Source organism: Manis pentadactyla, chromosome 16, assembly GCF_030020395.1.
Source record: "Manis pentadactyla isolate mManPen7 chromosome 16, mManPen7.hap1, whole genome shotgun sequence".
NCBI classification, from domain to species: Eukaryota; Metazoa; Chordata; class Mammalia; order Pholidota; family Manidae; genus Manis; species Manis pentadactyla.
The window spans coordinates 61,822,890-61,838,210 of record NC_080034.1 but is presented as its reverse complement, the minus strand read 5'-3'; the positions used below and the strand labels follow the sequence as shown (position 1 = coordinate 61,838,210).

General features: G+C 45.6%; 1 protein-coding gene across 13 annotated transcripts in view; it reads left to right on the top strand.

Moving 5' to 3' along the window:
- The window catches only part of RREB1 (ras responsive element binding protein 1), a 136,819-nt gene that overhangs the window by 116,888 nt on the left and 4,610 nt on the right, over positions 1-15,321 (top strand). For 9 of the 13 annotated variants that reach the window (XM_036921364.2, XM_036921410.2, XM_036921401.2 and 6 more), the window contains 2 exons: positions 9,302-9,466; positions 14,341-15,129. In XM_036921364.2, coding sequence (XP_036777259.2) covers positions 9,302-9,466; positions 14,341-15,129 — 954 coding nt within the window. The remainder of the gene's footprint in view (positions 1-9,301; positions 9,467-14,340; positions 15,130-15,321) is intronic. The other 4 variants (XM_036921450.2, XM_036921460.2, XM_036921439.2 and 1 more) reach the window with 2 other exon arrangements.

Below are 15,321 nucleotides of genomic sequence, written 5' to 3'. Positions count from 1 at the left end.
CCTCTGCCAGATATGGAAGGAAAGAAACCTTCATTCACCTCGAGGGTGGAGGGCAGTGGGAAGATGTGTGAGGATAGGCAGCTTGGTCAGCAGGCTTAATCACATTGGTTGTTCTTCTCTCTACTGCCCCAATGACTGCCAGATAATACCGTTCAGTATGAAATTTCTCTCTTCATCTCTTGCCTGTCCTGTGAGAGTGAAAATTACCTGGCTGATGGCTTCTGCCGTTCATGTTGCGGGGTGGAGGATCTTTGGTGCAAAGGGAACTCCTCGTGGTTACAGGTACATTTGAAGACACCCCTGCTAAAGCAGTAATTGGTGGCAGTTACCAAATAAATAAAACCATCTGATACTCTACATATAGGTTACCAGTCAACAGATTTTCTTGAAAACTGAATGCTAAAATACGGAAATACAAAATATGGAAAGGGCTCGTGTTTTGCTGTGTGCAATCCAGAGAACACCCTGCTGTTTAAAATGCAAGACATATATATATGCCAATTATACCTCAATTTAAAGATAATTAAATCTAAAACTTAGGCAGTGAAATGTGAACTTTTAAAGAATCCTACAAATTTGGGGAATCCTCATAATCTGAAACAATACTAACATCATTGAATTGTTATGAATCTTTGGTATGAGACATCAGCCTGACTATCTGTAAAAGTGAAGCATTTACCAGTGGAGAAATTATAGAGTCAATCATGTCATAGGAAGAGGCAAGAAACTGGTTGTTTTATTTGAAATCAGGAATCACGAAGTTCATAGCTGCAGCTTCTGACTTGATTTCCTCCCAGCCAGCTTTCTTCCTCTCATCCTGGCTTGACTCACAGAAGCTGAGGTGTTGCCTTTGACAATAAAATGTTAAAGGAAAAGTCTTTTTTCTTGCTTAAAGCGGTGCCCAAATAATAATTAAATATTACTTTCAATTTTTAGTGAAAAGCAAGAATGATTTGAAGGGCATACAATAAACATTAAAATACTTAACAACCAAGTCTTCATGCAAAAGCATGATGTGTTTCTTTTTAACATGGACATTTTTATAAATCTAGCAGGAAACAGCAGTAGAGCTTTGTAAATAGAAACTTCAAAGCGTTCGGTGGGTTCTCCACTTCATCCTGTAGGGCTATTGTGGAGCTCCCAAAAAGCATACAGGCCAGATGGCGACATGAGAGGTGAGATGGAACCTCTGCCCAAAACCACGTATAATATGAAAATATAGCAAATACATCTAATTCTGAAAAAGCAGCAGGAAAGAAGGCTGTGGCAGACTGCCTACACCTGGGGAAAACAGACCTTGAGGAAAAGGGTAAAGTACCAAAGCCATGATCCGGAGGGACCCAAGCCTTTCCCCACCCCAGCTCACCAGAGGGAGGAAGAGAAATGGAGTGGGGAGAGGGTGGAGACTTAGGACTGCTGAACACCCAGCCCTGGAAATCTGCTCTGGAAGCACAAACCCACACTACATGGTGCTCTGGAGATTAGTGGGGTTGGAAAGCTAAGACAGGCAGAATACTTGGAGAGACTGAGATTCCAGCCAATTGTAGAGAACAGGGACCCACAACAGCCACTCTGGGACAGAAAAAAGGCTGGCAGTCTAAGAGACTTACCAACAGCAAGAGGGCTGCTAAAGGAGCAAGGATTGCACAGAGCTTGCTGCTCAGAAAAAAGGACAGGTGGACAAAATTATCTGGGCAGACACTGCCCAGGAGTTTGGGAACTTTCAGGAGCTTCAGGTGCTCCATCCCCCCTGGCTGGCTATGCAACTACAAGGCCCCACACCACAATTCACAGTCTGCTGCACCTTCCTCCTGGCCAGGACCAGCTTGAAAATCTGCTGCCCTGGCTATTGCGTCAGGCCAGCTAGAGGAAGGCCCCGCCTATGGCAGCTACAAGTGCAAAGCATAGAGGCTTCTCCCTGCACACTCAGCCCAGTGGCTCTGACAGTGGAGACAGGCACTGCAGTCGGGAAGCAGGAAAGAGCTCTTTCCTCCTGACAGGCACCAGTACCGCTCATCTGCAACCCCTACAGTCGCTCCAGGGGCTTAGCAGCTCCAGAAAGTAGAGCTTCTGGGCACTAGAGGGCGCCACATACAAATATGAAACATCAAAGGAACCTCATTCAAACCAAAATCCCAAAAACACCTGAAAGAGGGCCAAGTGAAACTGAACTCATCGATCTTCCTGAAAGAGATTTCAAAATAAAAGTCATAAACATGCTCACGGAGCTACAGAAAAATATTCAAGAACTCGGAGGAATTCAGGAATGAGATACAAACATTGAAGAATTCAGTACCTGAAATGAAGCATACAATGAAAGGATTTAAAAGCAGATTAGATGAAGTAGAGGAGACAGTAAATGAAATAGAAATTAGAGAACAGGAATACAAAGAAGCTGAGGCAGAGAAAAAAAAAGCATCTCTAGGAATAAAAAAATGTTGAGAAAATTGTGGGGCCAATCCAAATGGAACAATATTCACATTATAAGGGTACCAGAAGAAGAAGAAGAGAGAAAAAGGTATAGAAAGTGTCTGTGAGGAGATAATTGCTGAAAACATCAACAATCTGGAGAAGGAGAGGGTCTCTCAAGCCATGGAGGTGCACAGATCTCCCAACACAAGGGACCCAAGGAAGACAACACCAAGACATAGAATAATTAAAATAACAAAGATCAAGGATAAGGGCAGACTTTTAAAAGCAGCCACAGAGAGAGAAAAGATCACATAAAATGGAAAACCCATCAGGCTATCATCACACTTCTCCACAGAAACCTTACAGGCCAGAAGGGAGTGGCATGGTGTATTTAATGCCATGAAGCAGAAGGGCCTCAAACCAAGAGTACTTACCTTGAACCTTTGGTAACCATGAATCTAAAGCCTGCAGTGGCAGTAAGTACATACCTATCGATAATCACCCTAAATGTAAATGGACTGAATGCACCAGTCAAAAGACATAGAGTCACTGAATGGATAAAAAAAACAAAACCCATCTATATGCTGCCTACAAGAGACTCACTTTAAACCCAAAGACATACACAGACTGAAAGTGAACAGATGGAAAAAAAGATATTTCATGCAACTAATAGGGAGAAAAAAGCAAGAGTTGCAGTACTAATATCAGACAAAATAGACTTCAAAACAAAGAAAGTAACAAGACAACGAAGGACATTACATAGTGATAAAGGACTCAGTCCAACAAGAAGATATAACCATTAAAAATATCTGTGCTCCCAAAATACTGATGCATTACAGAGGGGTAAAGAGCAACTATAGTGGAGAAGCCTGGCAGACATCACCTTAATCAAGCGACCCAAGCAGACCATGGGACAAATGGAAATGGGTGCTACCTGATAGGGTGTGTCAAGAAGAACCCAACATCACTTCTGCAATATTCCTGCTAAAGATACATAATGAATCTAATCATAAGGAAGTCTCAGACAAACCCAAAATGACAAACTTGCTGCAAAATCATTACAGCTCTTCAAAAGGGTCAAGGTCATGAAAGGCAAAGAAAAACAGAGGGACTTTTCCTAACTGACAGAGGCTGAAAAGACCTGACAAAGAGCAGCAGTGTGAGACTCTTGACTGTGTCCTTTCACTGTAGTGAGTTCACTGGTACTTTTGGTGAAATTGAAAGGGATCTTAGAGTAAGTGGTAGATGGCCAGTGTTAATTCCTGCTTTGATGGTTATGCCAAGATCATGTAGAATATCTTTGTGTATATATCAGAATTACACACTAACGGGTTTGAGAGTTATGAGGCATCAGGTTGCCAATTTACTCTTAAATGGTTGATGGTAAAAAATAAAACAAAAAAAAGTTCCCCCTATTGTTCTTGCCATCTTTCTGTGTTTGTGAAGGTTTCAAAATAAATGTCAGGATGTGTAGAAGCAAAAAAAAAAGTATCTGTGCTCCCAACACAGGAGCACCTACATATGTGAAACAAATACTAACAGAATTAAAGGGAGAAATAGAATGCAGTGCATTCATTTTAGGAGACTTCACACCACTCACTCCAAAGGACAGATCAACCCAACAAAAAATAAGTAAAGAGACAGAGGCACTAAACAACACATTAGAACAGATGGACCCTAAGAGACATCTACAGAACACTCCACCCAAAAGCAGCAGGAGACACACTCTTCTCAAGTGCACATGGAACATTTTCAAGAATAGATCATATACTAGGCCACAAAAAGAGTCTCAGCAAATTAAAAAAGACTGAAATTGTACCAACCAGCTTCTCAGACCACAAAGATATGAAACTAGAAATAAATTATGCAAAGAAAACAAAAAAGCCCACAAACACATGGAGGCTTCACAACATGCTCCTAAATAGTCAGTGGGTCAATGACCAAATAAAAACAGAGATCAAGCAATGTATGGAGATAAATGACAACAATAACTCAACACTGAAAAATCTATGGGACGCAGCAAAGGCCGTGCTAAGAGGTAAGTATATTTCAATACAGGCCTACCTCAGGAAAGAATGACCCCATATGAATAGTCTAAACTCATAATTTTAAAAAAAACTGGAAAAAGAAGAACAAATGAGGCCCAAAGTCAGTAGAATTGAGGGACATAATAAAGATTACAGCAGAAATAAATAAAATTGGGAAGAATAAAACAATAGAAAGAATCAATGAAAGCAGTAGCTGGTTCTTCAAGAAAATTAACAAAATTGATAAACCCCTAGCCAGACTTATCAAGAGAAAAAGAGAGTCTACACATATAAACAGAATCAGAAATGAAAAAAGGAAAAATCACTATGGACACCACCAAAATACAAAGAATTAATAGAGAAAACTTATTTGCTAACAGACTGGATAACCTAGAAGAAATTGACAACTTTCTAGAAAAATAGAATTTTCCAAGGCTGACCCAGGAAGAAACAGAAAATCTGAACAGACAATTACTAGGAACGAAATTGAATTGGTAATCAAAAAACTACCTAAGAACAAATGTCCTGGACCAGATGGCTTCACTGCTGAATTTTATCAAACATTTAGGGTAGACCTAATACCCATGCTCCTTAAAGTTTTCCAAAAAGTTGAAGAGGAAAGAATACTCCCAAACTCATTCTATGAGGCCAGCATTACTCTAATACCAAAACCAGGCAAAGACACCACAAAAAAAGAAAATTACAGACCAATATCCCTGATGAATATAGATGCAAAGATACTCAACAAAATATTAGCAAATTGAATTCAAAAATAAATAAAAAAGATATTCCATCATGATCAAGTAGGATTTATTCCAGGGATGCAAGGATGGTACAACATTTGAAAATCCATCAACATCATCCACCACATCAACAAAAAGGACAAAACCCCACATGATCATCTCCATAGATGCTAAAAAAGCATTTGACAAAATTCAACATCCATTTATGATAAAAACTCTCAACAAGGTAGGTATAGAGGGCAAGTACCTCAACATAATAAAGGCCATCTATGACAAACCCACAGCCAACATCATACTTAACAGCAAGAAAGTGAAAGCTTTTCCTTTAAGATCGGTAACAAGATAAGGATGCCCACTCTCCCCACTTTAATTCAACATAGTACTGGAGGGCTTAGCCATGGCACTCAGACATCACAAAGAAATAAAAGGCATCCAGATTGGTAAGGTTAAACTGTTCCTGTTTGCAGATGACATGATAGTGTACATTAAAAAACCCTAAAGAATCCACTCCAAAACTACTAGACCTAATATCTGAATTCAGCAAAGTTACAGGATACAAAATCAATACCCGGAAATCTGTTGCATTCCTGTATACTAATGATGAACTAGCAGAAAGAGAAATCAGGAAAACAATTCCATTCACAATTGTATCAAAAAGAATAAAATACCTAGGAATAAACCTGACCTAGGAAGTGAAAGACCTATACCCTGAAAACTACAAGACACTCATGAGAAAAATTAAAGATGATACCAATAAATGGAAATAAATCCCATGCTCATGGATAGGAAGAATTAATATTGTCAAAATGGTCATCCTGCCTAAAGCAATCTGCAGATTCAGTGCAATCCCTATCAAAATACCAACGGCATTCTTCAACAACCTGGAGCAAATAGTTCTAAAATTCGTATGGAACCACAACGGACCCCAAATAGCCAAAACAATCCTGAGAAGGAAGAATAAAGCTGGGGGGATTATGCTCCTCAACTTCAAGCTGTACTACAAAGCCACAGTAATCAAGACAATTTGGTATTGACACAAGAACAGACCCATAGATTAATGGAACAGAACAGAGAGCCCAGATATAAACCCAAGGATATATGGTCAATAATATATGATAAAGGAGCCATGGACATACAATGGGGAAATGACAGCCTCTTCAACAACTGGTGTTGGCAAAATTGGACAGCTACATGTAAGAGAATGAAACTGGATTATTGTCTAGTTCCATACACAAAACTAAACTTGAAATGGATCAAAGACCTGAATGTAAGTTATGAAACCATAAAACTCTTAGAAGAAAACATAGGCAAAAATCTCTTGAACATAAACATGAGCAACTTTTTCCTGAACACATCTCCTCAGGTAAGGGAAACAAAAACAAAAATGAACACATGGGACTACATAAAACTAAAACACTTCTGTACAGCAAAAGACACTATCAGTAGAACAAAAAGGCATCCTACAGTATGGGAGAATATATTTGTAAACAACATATCCAACAAAGGATCAACATCCAAAATATATAAAGAACACACACGCCTCAACACCCAAAAAAGCAAATAATCCTATTAAAAAATGGTCAGAGGATATGAACAGACACTTCTCCAAAGATGAAATTCAGATGGCCAACAGACACATGAAAAGATGCTCCATCTTTTCATCATCAGGGAAATGCAAATTAAAACCACAATGAGATATCACTGCACACCAGTTAGGATGGCCAACATTGAAAAGACAAGGAACAACAATTGCTGGCGAGGATGCGGAGAAAGGGGAACCCTCCTACACTGCTGGTGGGAATGTCAATGCAACCATTGTGGAAAGCAGAAAACTAAAAATAGAAATACCATCTGGCCCAGGAATTCCACTCATAGGAATTTACCCCAAACAAAACAAGACCACAGATTCAAAAAGACATGTGCACCCCTATGTTTATCACAGCACCATTTACAATAACCAAAATATGGAAGCAACCTAAGTGTCCATCAGTAGATGAATGGATAGAGAAAAGGTTGTACATATACACAATGGAATACTATTCAGCCATGAGAAGAAAACAAATCCTACCATTTTCAACATGGATGGAGCTAGAGGGTATTCTGCTCAGTGAAATAAGCCAGGCGGAGAAAGACAAGTACGGAGAAAGACATTTACGAAGTATGACAAAGCAAAACTGAAGGAACAAAACAGCAGCAGACTCACAGACTCCAAGAAGGGACTAGTGGTTACCAAAAGGGAGGGGTGGTGGAGGGAGGGAGAAGGAGATTGAGGGGTATTATGATTGGTACACATGGTGTGGAGGGGGTGGTCACGGGGAGCGGTGTAGCACAGAGAAGACAAGTAGTGTCTCTGTGGCATCTTACTACACTCATGGACAGTGACTGCAATGGGGTGTGGGGGGGAATTGATAATATGGGTGAATATAGTAACCACAGTGTTTGTCATGGGAGATGTTCATAAGAGTGTATATCAATGATACCTTAATAAAAAAAATACAAAAGCACACAGGCCAGTGTCCTGGGTTTCTGATCTATCCTTTCCAGGTTCTGGATCCTGTGGTCTGCGATTGTTCCAGGCACTGTATTCTGAAAAAGCTCCCCTTTGATTTGCATCCTCACCCAAAGGGGTCTTTCAGCTCAGGACAAATGAGTATCCCCTTGCTTTGATTACTCCTGGTGCTCGCAGACTGTGTGGTGCGGTCATGGTGGTGATGGTCGCACACCAGCGTGCCATGGTGAGCGGCGCACCCGGGAGTTGAACAACCGGGCCTGCTGCACCTCCTTCCCTGGTGCTCACCAGGGTGCCTGGCCCACGTGCTGGCTGTCACCCAGCGGTAGGAATCCAGCAGTGGCTAAAGGCCCCCCGATCGGTGTTTCCGGGGAGCTGTGCTGGCTGACTTTCCTGCCAGGTTGAGACATGAGTGTTTGATAATGGCAATTCCAAGGGTAAGAGGCACAAGTGCTGCTCTGAGTCATGTTTGTTAGTACACAAATCATCACCCCAGTAATGGACAGCTGGGACCTTAGGTCTGGGGGAACAGAAGATTCCAGTGATAGAGTAAATGATTTCCTGCCATCTTCTCCCCTGAAGCCCCCCTGGTCCCTCCCTCCCTCCCTCCCTCCCCCTCTTCCCCCACACCCTTTCCCCACCCGTGCTCCTCTTGCCCTTGTTTCTCCCCTCTCGTCCATCCCTAAAACAGGACCTCTGCAAAGGAGTCTGGCTTGCTTTTTGAAGCAGTGTTTACAGTACAGAGGAATCCAAAGAAAAGCAGAAGCTTGGTGGCAAAGCAGATAACTTGGCCTAGGGAGGGGCAGGTCTCGGCAGGTTACCCCCTTGTGGACTTGGGCTGGGACTGGGGGCTGCTCAGGGACTTCTCTCACGTGCAGGTCTGCTGAGTGGAGCACTTGGGTTCCCAACGCAGACTCAGTTATTGTGGGTCACTTATTTACTACTAGCCAGAGCTCAGAGGGAACAAAGACCTTTAATGCCAGAAGCAAACCTGTCCTGCCAGCCAGCACCAGTGACCTTGGGCAGAGGTCCCTGCAGGAGGCCTCAGCCCGGCAGCCAGGAGGAATCCTGGGAAGTTAGAACTTGCTGCTTCTGTCCATGGTGGGGCAATGGGTTTGGGGGTGGGGAGGCCCCAAAGGGGTCCAGCAGGGTCCAGATTCCTCCAAGAAGGCCTGATGGGTAGGCTTCTTCCCATTTGATTTCTAAAGTCCAGTCGTACTGACCATGATACAAATTATTAAAAGGTGTCTCCTCTTTGTAACAGAACATGTTTCCTTGCTGTGCTCTAAAATCCTGCCACTCAGTCTTTGTTGTTGTTATTTAAGATTTTTATTGTAATAGCCTTGTTTCACATTAAACATACATGTCTTGGTTTCATTGTTAACTTTTGGTATTTTGAAGACAAAACCTTCAGTGTATTTCACTCAGGATAAGGGAAGATGTCATCTGAGTTTTCAATGTCTCAGTATTTTCTTTAATGTATTTTATTTTATTGAAAGGGTGGGGGTGGGGAAACAAATGCCAGTTATCCCAGAGAATGAATAGAAAGCGACTTTTTTTTTCGTTGCAGTAGAAAGCCAGATAAATTTTTTTTTTTTTTCCTGCTTCAGGTCAGAAACCCTTCCCTTGTCAAAAATGCGATGCCTTCTTTTCTACCAAATCTAACTGTGAACGCCACCAGTTGCGCAAACACGGAGTTACCAACTGCTCCCTGAGAAGAAACGGGCTTATCCCCCAGTCAAAAGAGAGTGATGTTGGACCCCATGATAGCACAGGTAGTGCTTCCGGGTGACCGAGAGGAGGGCAGGCCAGCACAAACTCCAGCCCTCCATGCCAGGCGCAGCCACCTTCCCACTTCTCTGTAGGACCCTGCAGGCCAGAAAGGTGGGCCCTGCAAGGACTGGGAGCATGCAGCAGGCTGGGGATCTGGGAAGCAATGGCAGTGCCCTGGATTGCTTTTCCTAGCTGCCAGGGGAAGACCTGTCACCCTTCCGGCAGATACCTTGGTTTGTTCTGGGTTGGGATTCAAGGAGGGTGTAGGATCCCATCTAAAAGGGATGTGATGTCTTAATGGCACGGGCATCATTTTCTCAATCCCCCAGCCCCTGCTGCATCCTACAGAGCAGGGGTGCAGCCGTGGGCTGCCTCAGTGGCAGGGTATTGCAGGAGCCAGTGATCCCAGCCCTTGATGGGGAAGGTTAGGTGGGATGGGGTGTTTTTCTCTTCTATAACCCTTCCCCATAAAAAACTTTGTCTTGTTTGAAAAAGCACTTTGCATGTCCTTTCTTTAATCACATCTCTGCTTGACCTGAATCCGGGTATTATTCTACTGTGCTGATATGTGCTTCCTTCCTCCAGCCCCCACAGAGCAATTAACAGCTGCCCCATGCGTCTCCTGCCACCTTTTTTTTTCCCCCTGAGAGCTTCTGTATTTACTCGTGTCCTCTATTCAGTACATTCCATCAGCTCCATCTGCTGGGGTTCTGCGTCTCCCACCCCACAAAACAAAGAATTGGCTTCTTCAGGTTAGAGACGCACGGCCGGTTGGCCTCTGGTCAGTAGCAGTATTGCAGGTGTGGCTTCGATGCTGTAAATAGTGAAAGCTTGGTGCTTCCTGTTGCTTGAAGGCAAGGACATTCCCGCGAACGTGCTTTTCTGGGGTTGTAATTGTGGCCTGTGCTTCTCTCCCTCAGACTCCAGGGGGCGTGGGGTGCTGCTGTGTGTAGGAGTTGGTGGGGACAGCCCCCTCACCCTTCTCAGTTACAGGGAAGGGGCGCATCTGAGTGGGTAACATTTTCAGGAAGAGGAATGGCTCTGGGACCCTCAGCTTTTTCCCCCATACCTCCCACCAAGCCCTAGTGAAATAAGCCCTTGAACTGCCAGGCCCTTTGATTAAGATCAAACTCTCAAAGGGTATAAAATATAAAATGTAGGCCAGTTTGCTGGCTCCTCCCCCTAGCTTCCATCTCCACAAAATTTGGCAGGATCTTTAAGTAGAGAAAGATATGGGCGCCCAGGGAACCTTGCCATGACTCGGATCCCCTTGAGCGAAAGGTCATGGGATGATCTGTTCAACCCCCAGGAAACCCACAGCGACACTGGCAGAACTGGAATTTGCTGCGGACAGACAATTGCTCTTCCAAGTTTCACAGTCCACCGCTGTGTCACCTGATAGCCCGGCACATTTTCTCGAAGCCTGGTTTAAGCAAGCAGCTATGTTATTCTATAGTGGTTCACAAGAGAAGGCAGCAAATTGAACAGAGATGGTCGAGGGGAGCCTTGGTTTCCCGAGTTTGCAGACAAGTCTCAAAGTGTAAAGACCATGTGCTGCGTGCACATTTCAGATTCAGCTTCTTGGTCATATGGAAGACACCAAAGCTGGTGCTCATCTGACGTCTCGGGGCTGCTGGAGACGCTGCAGACACAAAGCTAATCGGCATTTCTATCTTAGCTCCCATTCAGGGCCAAGTTTTACATTGTGGGTGTGTTTATTTTTTAAGTTGACAGTTCCAAGTTTTGTTTTTCCAAATCCCGTCAGAACCTTTTCTCGTTCCGCCCTGGCCCGGAAATTGTGCAGGTTTGCTTGAAGGGACAAAGCCTCGAGAAAGAAAATTTGCTGCAAGTTGTAATGTGAAACCAATGAAGAGAAAATGCATGTTTGATTTAATTGTGGTCACAGCCCATAGAAGGAAAGAGGACTGAGGTTTAAAAGGGGGCAAGGAGATCAGGGAGGTCGAGTCCACTGATTGCAAGAATTTCTAAACCAGGTGAGCATGATGGGTGGGTGAAGCTTTCTTTGGGGGCTCCCTCCCATAAAGTCAAAAGTGAGGCTGTGAAGAAGACCATAAAAAAAAAAAAAAATCAGGAAATGATCAGGGAAGTTCTTGAGGGCTTTTCTAGGTTTATGTGCCTGGGTTGTATTTTCTTAAAATCCTTAGACATGTTTTCTGACGTAGGTCTGACTTTTTCAGTCACATAAGGTCTTAAATGAAAGTGTACCCTAGATTTTCCCCAAAGGAATGCTAAAAATGCTACGGGAGGGGCCTTAAAGGGGCCTGTGGATTGTTCAGAGTTAAACTCTTCCTGCACCTGCCCAGGGCAGAGAGGTTCCCTGGCCCCCCTTGCCCTTGTGGGGTACTCGGGATACTCCAAATTCCTCCTGGGATGATGCCTGTAGGAGCTTTTGTATTTGTGGGCACCTGCATATGACTTAAACCAGTGTAATGTTCAAGTTTTTAGACTGTCCCTTCATGGTGGCTGCCCTTACCAGCACAGGAGCCACGTGCCAGGGTTGATGGCACCACTGGAAATGCTTCTCAGTAGGGGAAGCGCAGACAGAGCAACTTCCCCAGCAGCTGTGCCCCTGCCTAATCAGATTAGATATTTGGGTGGGTAGTTTGTCTGCTCAGTTGAGTAATGGAATTTCTAGGAAGCAATAGATGGTTCATTGTTGAGCTGATGTGAAAATCTCCTCATTCCCCTAGAAGGAGCTGTGGGTTCTTTGTGTGCTAGTGCAGCTCATTCCTGCTGCTCTCTAGCAGTTCTTGTGGACTTAGAATCACAAATGAGGGCTTGATGGGGATGGAGAATTGTCAAGGGAAGGTAGGTAGCCTTGCGTGTAAGTCGTCAGCTCCGCTCCTTCCCCTTGGAAGGGTGGTTGTGGAGGGTAAGGATCTAGTCGTGGCCTTCTAAGCTGGATTTTCATGAAGGAGAAGTGAGGTCGATTTTTCAGAAGAATCACTAGTAAAAATCAGTTGCAGTTGCTTGGAACTTGAAGGGCACTGACTGCCCTGCAAAAATGCGCCCCCTAGTGGAAGTTTGGATAGAGCACAGCCGACTCCCTTTGTTCACCAGAGGTGAGTTGGCCTGTCACTGCGTTTAGGGTGAACTCTCCATTATCCATACTAAGGAGGGGCCCAGAACAATCAGATCTTAGTATATTTACTTGCGTTTGGTTTCTTTTTTTTTTTCTTTTTTCCCAAAATCTTCTTAAGTCCTACAACAGTTAAAAACTTTAAAATAAGCCATGTTCTTTGGTAAAAGAAAAGCAGCCTACACTGGGAAAAGGCCTTTTTTTAAGAAATGTAACTACCCACAAAGCCAACAAATAAGAAACTGAGAGTTCTACATTTTTTTATTGTAGAGTTCATATAATAATCCACTTAATAGAGGTTCCCTGTTGAAATGATTCAAGAAAATTTGTGTATCTAGTTTCTCCTTAGAAGAAGGCCTAGATACTGCTGTGGATATCTCAGGATTCATCTTCCTCAAACTTCTGATTTTGTAAATGATTAACTTACAAAAATCATTCATTTTCAGAAATTTTCTGTTCACACCATAATGTTTCCTTCTGAAACCTCTTGAGACACTGAGACAGCGGCGGCCAGAAGGTACAGTCAGATTAAAACCAATGAAAGGAGGTACTTGGCAGGGCCATGCAGATGGCTATAGGTCAGCCAAAGCCCCAGGCAGGTGTGACCATGGAAGGCCAGCCCCAGGGCTGCCTTGATGGCAAATAGTAGAGCCTCTGGCTCAGAGGGTGTGGTGAACGTGGCTGGACCTTGTGCTGTCTGTGGTCATGTTGCAGGAAAGTCCAGTTAGGTGCGTGACTGCTGGTGTGAGCACTCTAATCAGAGATCTGGCCTAATGAAGGAGGTGCATCTAATGTATATGCCATGAAACTGAATTTCATCAGCCTGATTCTTTGAGGAACTTGAATACCTGCAGTAATAAATTAGCCATCGGATCTCTAGTTAAATTGCAGGCCTCAGCAGATAGCTTCACTGTCATAGCACATAATAAAAAACTCACCAAGTCCTCATTCAGCCTGAAAGAAGAGAAGACGGTGCTTTTGATAAATAGTGTTATCTGTTTGGTGGTGGTAGTGTTACCACGGTGCCATCCCCTTAGAAGATCATGGAAAACTGCTGGGCTTTTCACATCTTGTTCTGGAAAGTGGACAGGTAGGAACAAATTGAGTGTGTCCACTCCCCGCAGAGGTCCTGACAGCAGCCAGGGCGGCCTACAGGTGCACATGCATCTCCTGCTTGGAACTCTACCTGGAAATAAGCCGCCAGGCGAGAGGCTGTGTACCGTAGCACACAGTACATGCTCGGGCCATTTTCTCCCAAGGCACTCAGCAGATACCATTTGGGGTGGTCCTGTGTATGTTGCATGTTTGTATAATCTCTGCACTGGAAAAATAACTTACAGCTCAGCTTCCTCAACCTCCCTAGTGCTGTGAGTCTCTGGAATGCACCAACTCTCCTCTCTCGCCGTCCCTTCTGTCTGCGCTGCCCTGAGTTGCTAGCATCTTCCTGGGGGCCTGAGCATCCCTGTGTGTTGCAGTGGAGGGCTTCGGGCGTGGCTGTTGGGCAGCTGAAGTGGGGAATGGGAGGAAAGCTGAGGCACAGCCCTGTGACCGCACCCGTGTGTGTGTAGAGGCTCTTTTGGCCTTGGGTAAATTAACCCGGATTCATCCTGGCCCTCCTGGGACAGAGTAGCAGGATACGGGTAAGAGAAATCCCTGCTGGGGTTTGGGATATAGGCCCTGGAGGGTGGGACCAGCCAAGAGCCACCACAGAGCCCTTAGAAGGGACACATTCAGTGGCGTTGGGTCTCAACCCTGGCCATGTGCTTGCTCCCACAGATAGCCAGTCAGACGTGGAGTCAGCCGCGGGAGGTGAAGTGCTGGACCTGACCTCCCGGGAGAAGGAGCAGCCCGCGTCAGAGGGAGCCTGTGAGCCCTGCCCGGGCAAGGAGGAGCCCCCCGCGGAGGAGGTGAGGCCCGGAGCAGCCTCGCCTGTGGACGGGGATGGGAGGGGAGCCCAGGAGAGCCAGGAGCAGGAGGGAGAGCGTGTGGAGGACAGGGACGAGGACACAGACAGCCCGGAGGAGGACACCGTCAGCAACAAGAGCCTGGACCTCAACCTCGCCAGCAAGCTGATGGGCTTCAAGCTGGCCGAGGGCGCTGCGGGCAGTGGGGGCGCCACCCAGCCCGACCAGAAGCACGCCTGCGACATCTGCGGCAAGAGCTTCAAGTTCCTGGGGACCCTGAGCCGCCACAGAAAGGTGCACAGCCACGAGGAGCCCCCGGAGGAGGACGCGCCCCCCACAGAGGGCCAGGACGCAGGTGGAGTGGCCGAGGGGCCCAGCCCAGCCGCCGTGCCCGAGGAGAACCCTGCCGACTCCTGGGCCCCGGAGCCCACGGCTGACGGGGCGGCCGAGAAGCACAGCGAGGAGGTGGAGGGTGCCTCCGACGGGGAGGGAGCGGCCGAGAAGAAGTTCTCGGAGAAGAGTGACGAAGACAAGAAGCCAAAGACAGACTCCCCCCGAAGCGTGGCCAGCAAGGCGGACAAGAGGAAGAAGGTCTGCAGCGTGTGCAACAAGAGGTTCTGGTCCCTGCAGGACCTGACCCGTCACATGCGGTCGCACACGGGTAAGGGCGCCGGTCCGCGGGGGAGGGCCGCCCGGGCCTGCAGGGGTCGGGCTGGGGCTGCCCGGCGCCTCTGGCCCCTTGGTCTGGATGAGGTACCACCCAGAGCGGCATTGAACACGGTGCAGGGGGCGGAGAGACTCACTGAGCTTGCGTGTGCGGGCCAAGCCTGTAAACTAAGGATTTAAAGCATTG